The sequence below is a fragment of the Pygoscelis adeliae genome, unplaced genomic scaffold (genome assembly GCF_000699105.1).
Source record: "Pygoscelis adeliae isolate BGI_AS28 unplaced genomic scaffold, ASM69910v1 Scaffold141, whole genome shotgun sequence".
Taxonomy (NCBI): domain Eukaryota; kingdom Metazoa; phylum Chordata; class Aves; order Sphenisciformes; family Spheniscidae; genus Pygoscelis; species Pygoscelis adeliae.
In genome coordinates this window covers 2,435,131-2,440,218 of record NW_008824231.1, presented here as the reverse complement: position 1 = coordinate 2,440,218, position 5,088 = coordinate 2,435,131, and the positions used below count along the sequence as shown (strand labels likewise).

Sequence of the window (5,088 nt, the reverse complement as noted above, 5' to 3'; positions counted from 1 at the left end):
AAGCACACGCTACTTTATTATGCTTTTTACAAAGGATGGCCAGAGAAAATGTGACTTTTTTTGTGATCCTCCTCTGCTTCATCAGACTAGTGGTTAGACTGTTCTCCCCATATGTGGAAGAGTCAGTTTAATAATCTTCTCTCCAGACAGAATCTGAACCAGAATCTTCCCATGTTAATTTTCTACCTAACAAACAAATGTTATTTTTCACAGGCTCTGGAATTCTTCCTTTTGAAGATGTTTCACCTTGCACAGGGTACCAGCAAATTTATTGGATAAGTAAAAATGAAGAAGCAAAAATCAGTACAGCTAGAGATTACATCACTTAGTTATAAGAAATGAGACTGGATATCAGTTTCTGCACCAGTGAATGTAGCCAGAAGAGTATTTGGGGAGAAGGAGGTACTTGGAGGCATACTCTCTATATGCCAGTTCTCTGTGCTGGCTAACTCTCCTGTTGGCCCAATAAATATTTGATTATCCCACAGATCATAAAGTAACTTCTAACTCTGAGAAGTCAAGGCTGGGAATTATAATCAGTATCTTCCTGTATCCAAGAATAAATTGGCTAAAATCCATTCTGTGTCCAGAGGGGTAGGGAATATGACTGAATCCCGTCCTTAGCATCTCATAGTATCTAGCTCCCACTCAGTATGCTGGATTCTGTGGAAAGTATTTTTAAGTGCCTAATCCTTCCTCATGTGTTACCTACGGAAACTAGGTACTGAGGTCAAGGTTGTGGATTGCCTCAGGCACATGGGTGCTGACAAGCTATGTGTATAACAAACAGTTTTCCAATCTTAAATCCTTTTTCTGTCTAGTCCTACATGGTCAAAGTTGTCTATAAAACTTGAATTAATGGTAGGTACTATATGACAGTATCCTGCATATGTAAAAGCTCTCATGCTTCAACAGATTATATTATCCAGTACACATATATTAATCAGGAAAAAAGTAAAAGTTATTTATGGTTACACTTATGAAGAAAATTATCTATATTAACCCATAAAACTACTAAAAACACTAATAAAACTTGGATAAAAGAACAAAACCTGAATATTAAACTATGCACCTTTTCTTGCCAGAGCAAGAAAATTATATAATTTTTGTAGAATTACCAGGAAATTAAAGTTTACAACTGTAAACCACAAATTAGTTCTAAAGGCATATTAAAATTAGAATATAATAAAAAAGTATTCTTACCTCCAGTTTCTTGTACAAATTGCTCAGTTCAGATGATGTCTCCAGGCTTTCCTCGTATTTTTCTCTACTTTCAACCTTTTTTTGTTTTAACTGATGTGACTGTAGCTTTTCATAACTATGTGTCAACTTTGACAACTAAAAATGAAAGCAGAGTTGAACATGCAGAATCTATCAAAGATGACCACATGGCCAAAGTTTTCTTTAAACTAGAATTGCCAACTGTGGCTTCAGCATTCTAAATATTTAATCAATCTAACAAAGAATCAATTAATAAAGTTAATTTCTTAGAGATGAACAAGACTAAGCTCTCATATAAATGTTAACTAACTGTTCAGACAGATTCATTTGACAGCTACTTAATTCTGCTGAAGTTCTTTATGGCACTGTTACCCATACTGTCATTTCCTCTACAATGTTTATATGAAATGTTCTATACTTGTTTACTGCCATCTTGTGTTGACATTATTAAAGGGTGCTTCACTAGCCAGAATGAAGGATTATCATTAACGTATTTTAAATTTGCGTGTTTCTTTTTTACCATGAAAATTATTGAAATGTTTGTGATGATTGCATTCTTCCGGAATCATTAAGTACCAAAGAGTGTCTATGAGAATTAGACACTAAATACTGTTGTGCCTATTGATCTTACCATAACAGCATGGCTTAGGAGTCAGAGGCAAAGGAGTTGGAGGCAGAGAAGGGAAGGTACCGGTAGAAGTACCAGCCTCTTCAGAAGGTACCAGCCTCTTCAGAAAAATGGCCACTCTGATCAACTGTTAGTTGTACCACACAAGCCAAGGGGCTAGTGGCCATTAGCAGGTTTGATACAGCAAACTGACATTGTCTGGTAGAGATATGTACATCTGGTCTTGAAAAAAAAGGAAAACCAAGGATATTGACAAAGGAAACACTAGAAATATGGTCTTGAGGGAAGCTGACTGAAAGAACTTTGCAAAGAATGTTGAGTAGAAAAGAAGCTTACAACTATGAATACTGATCATGTCTCTTGTTGTTTTGTTCCTTTAAATTCAGGTATATATGATGGTTTACTTTCTCTGTAATAAATACAGCTTCACTTAAAAAATTCTGACTCTAACATAAAGTTCTTTGTCTAAGCAAACAAAATCCATAAAATCTCAGATTTTTGTTAATTGTTCAAGTGAACTACTGTCTGGAAAATAAATTACTTCCAAGGAAGTAATTGGAAATGGAATAGAATCCTATTGAACCAACCTGGAATGAGCAGTTGAGGTCTGTGCAGATAACAAAGATGGCCAAAGAAGTCCAGAAAAGAAACAGAACAGAAAATGGAGTTAAAAAATCATCTGGAAACTTCCTAGAGGCATTTGAGATTATTTTGGGAAGTCATAATATGGAACAGCAAAAAAGAATTTAAAGGATGACCAGAAGATAGATTGTCCTAGACTAGAAAGTTTCATGAAATGGGGAGGTCCAGGAATAGATTTGACCAACTTGGAATTTCTGAATAGAAATCCTGTAACATGGACTTACAGAGCTGAGATATCACCTTCAAAACGAAATCAAAAGTTTTGCACAGAAACTGCCTATATTTGAAATTGACCTTGCCGAAGAACACAGTTAAGATAAAATATTTTAAATGGGTCAGATTATCCAGGCTCAAACAACATGGAACTCATTGCCTTTGGAACAAAGATATCCTTTTTCAAATAACAGGAGTTTTGCTCTTGAATTGGCATATGTGAACTGCCCGGTAGGAGCAAACTCAGATGAAGACAGGTATTAGACTGTTCATGCTAAAAAGGTTAGGAAATACAGGATCCAACACTTCAGCAAATCAGTCTAAAATGGAACAGAATGGCCAAAATGAGAAAATTTAGTTTGAATATTAGATTTATTTAATGAAAGTAGGATATTTCAGACAGATTATAGTCTGGATGTTATCATGACCGGAAACTAGACTAAAAGCCAAAAATCCTTCCATTTAATGCTAGATATTTGCTTTAAAAATAAGAGCTAAGTTGTTCTATTTGCATGTTGTACAAGTAAAAAAAAAAAGATGAGGCATTTTAGTGAGTTCTGGGGTAGAATTTATCTAAGTTTAGATTTCTGAAAGTTAGACATTCAAGTCTGAGCTACTCTGTGTTAGAAAAAGCTGCCTCCAAATGCTTAGTCATTTCAGCTATCTTAAATTCTCATTCACTGACATGAATTATATTCTAGGGGTGTCCATTTCCGTCCATTGATTCTACAGTGAGCCTGAGGTAGCTCAGATGCAGCCATCTAGCTTTTAAATGTCTAAGTGAGGCGACTAGTTGCTAAAGTACTTAGAGTAAGAATGGATTCTTGTTCTTCTGCTGAGGGATTTCTGTCATTTTCAAAATGAGAGTAACTACTAAACATTAATATAGAAAAAAACGAAAGAAGAAAGTAATGAAGATGAACCCCTAAAGTTTTTGCTATTTAATTATGACAAAATATTGTACATTTGAGTGAATGCAGCAGTGTGGCCTAAGAGTTTCAGGTTACAGACTAGGAATTATTTCCCTAATACAAGAAAAATACAGGTTTTACTGCATTTGACAGACACACAATCAATTCAGTGGGAATGTTGCTCATTAAACAGCTGCTTTTATCAACAGCAAGGGTAAAAAGCACTGAGGACCACAGAAGCAGTATATCAGAGAGAAATTTGTTCTGAATAGCCTAGCATTCTTAGAGCTAGAAAAAGCGATCCTTTCTATTTCTACCAAGATTAAGAAGGAACAAAAATTGGGAGGGATTTTAAGAATACCTCTGCAGAGAAAGATACAATGCTACTGGTAAATAGTACCACTCACACCATTTGTGCAAAACTAAATTGTAGCTCTTAAGATTATACAGTGTAGAAGGAGGTATAACTTTCAAGTGAGGATAAGAACCAAAAGAAGGGAGACAAAGGAGATAAGGCAAAGATTAATATTGTCAGGGAAGCTCTATATTTTAGATATGAGTTTGTGCAGCTGAGAATCGGGACATTCAAGTCATTCTATTGTAGACACTGCAGCACTGTAATTTAAGAAAGAAACTCAATAAAGAGATGTAGTGAAAGCTAGAGGAGCAGAGTGGGATAGTCCTACTGTCAAGCAGAGGTGCTTGGAATTGTTCTGACGGGCAAACTTTCTCTATCACCTACAGAATCTAGGCAGGCCTCCTAACTTAGGCACTTAGCAGTCTCCTTTGGTCAATGGATACTGGATGGGTATTTCATGAAGAAACATGGTTTGGTGAAAGGGGAGGAATGGGAATCGGAAAATAAAATGCAAACGGCATCAGTGCTGGAACCTTTGGTAAAATAAATAGTATGACTGAAAGAGAATGAAATGCTTGGAGGCATAGATTGGGAAAGTGATGTATATTCTTAAGAGCTAGAAATCCAAACTTGTTGCATAAAGATAAAAGGAGAAGCAATTAGGAAACTCAAAGAAAGGTTCGGTGGTCTGAGTGGTAACTAAAAAGGAGAATCTTGGCAAGAAGTACAACCAGGTTTACAGAGAGAAGCTTGCAGGTTAGGAACTGACAGATTATTTAAAAAAACACAAAGAGAAAACAGATTGTATTTGCCCATGTGTACTGGGTTTGTGTGGCAAGGTTTTGGTAGTGGGGGGGCTACAGGGGTGGCTTCTGTGGGAAGCTGCTAGAAGATTCCCCCATGTCCAACAGAGCCAATGCCAACCGGCTCCAAGATGGACCCACTGCTGGCCAAGGCAGAGCCAATCAGTGATGGTGGTAGCGCCTCTGGGATAACATATTTAAGAAGGGGAGGAAAAAAAAAACCAACTGCACAGTTGCAGCCGGAGAGAGGAGTGAGCAGGTGTGAGAGAAACAACTCTGCAGACACCAAGGTCAGTGAAGAAGGAGGCGGCG

General features: G+C 36.8%; 1 protein-coding gene across 1 annotated transcript in view; it reads right to left on the bottom strand.

The window, feature by feature from the left end:
• CCDC67 (coiled-coil domain containing 67) overlaps nucleotides 1-5,088 on the bottom strand; it is a 46,858-nt gene that overhangs the window by 28,289 nt on the left and 13,481 nt on the right. The window contains exon 4 of the mRNA XM_009334838.1: nucleotides 1,204-1,338. Coding sequence (XP_009333113.1) covers nucleotides 1,204-1,338 — 135 coding nt within the window. The remainder of the gene's footprint in view (nucleotides 1-1,203; nucleotides 1,339-5,088) is intronic.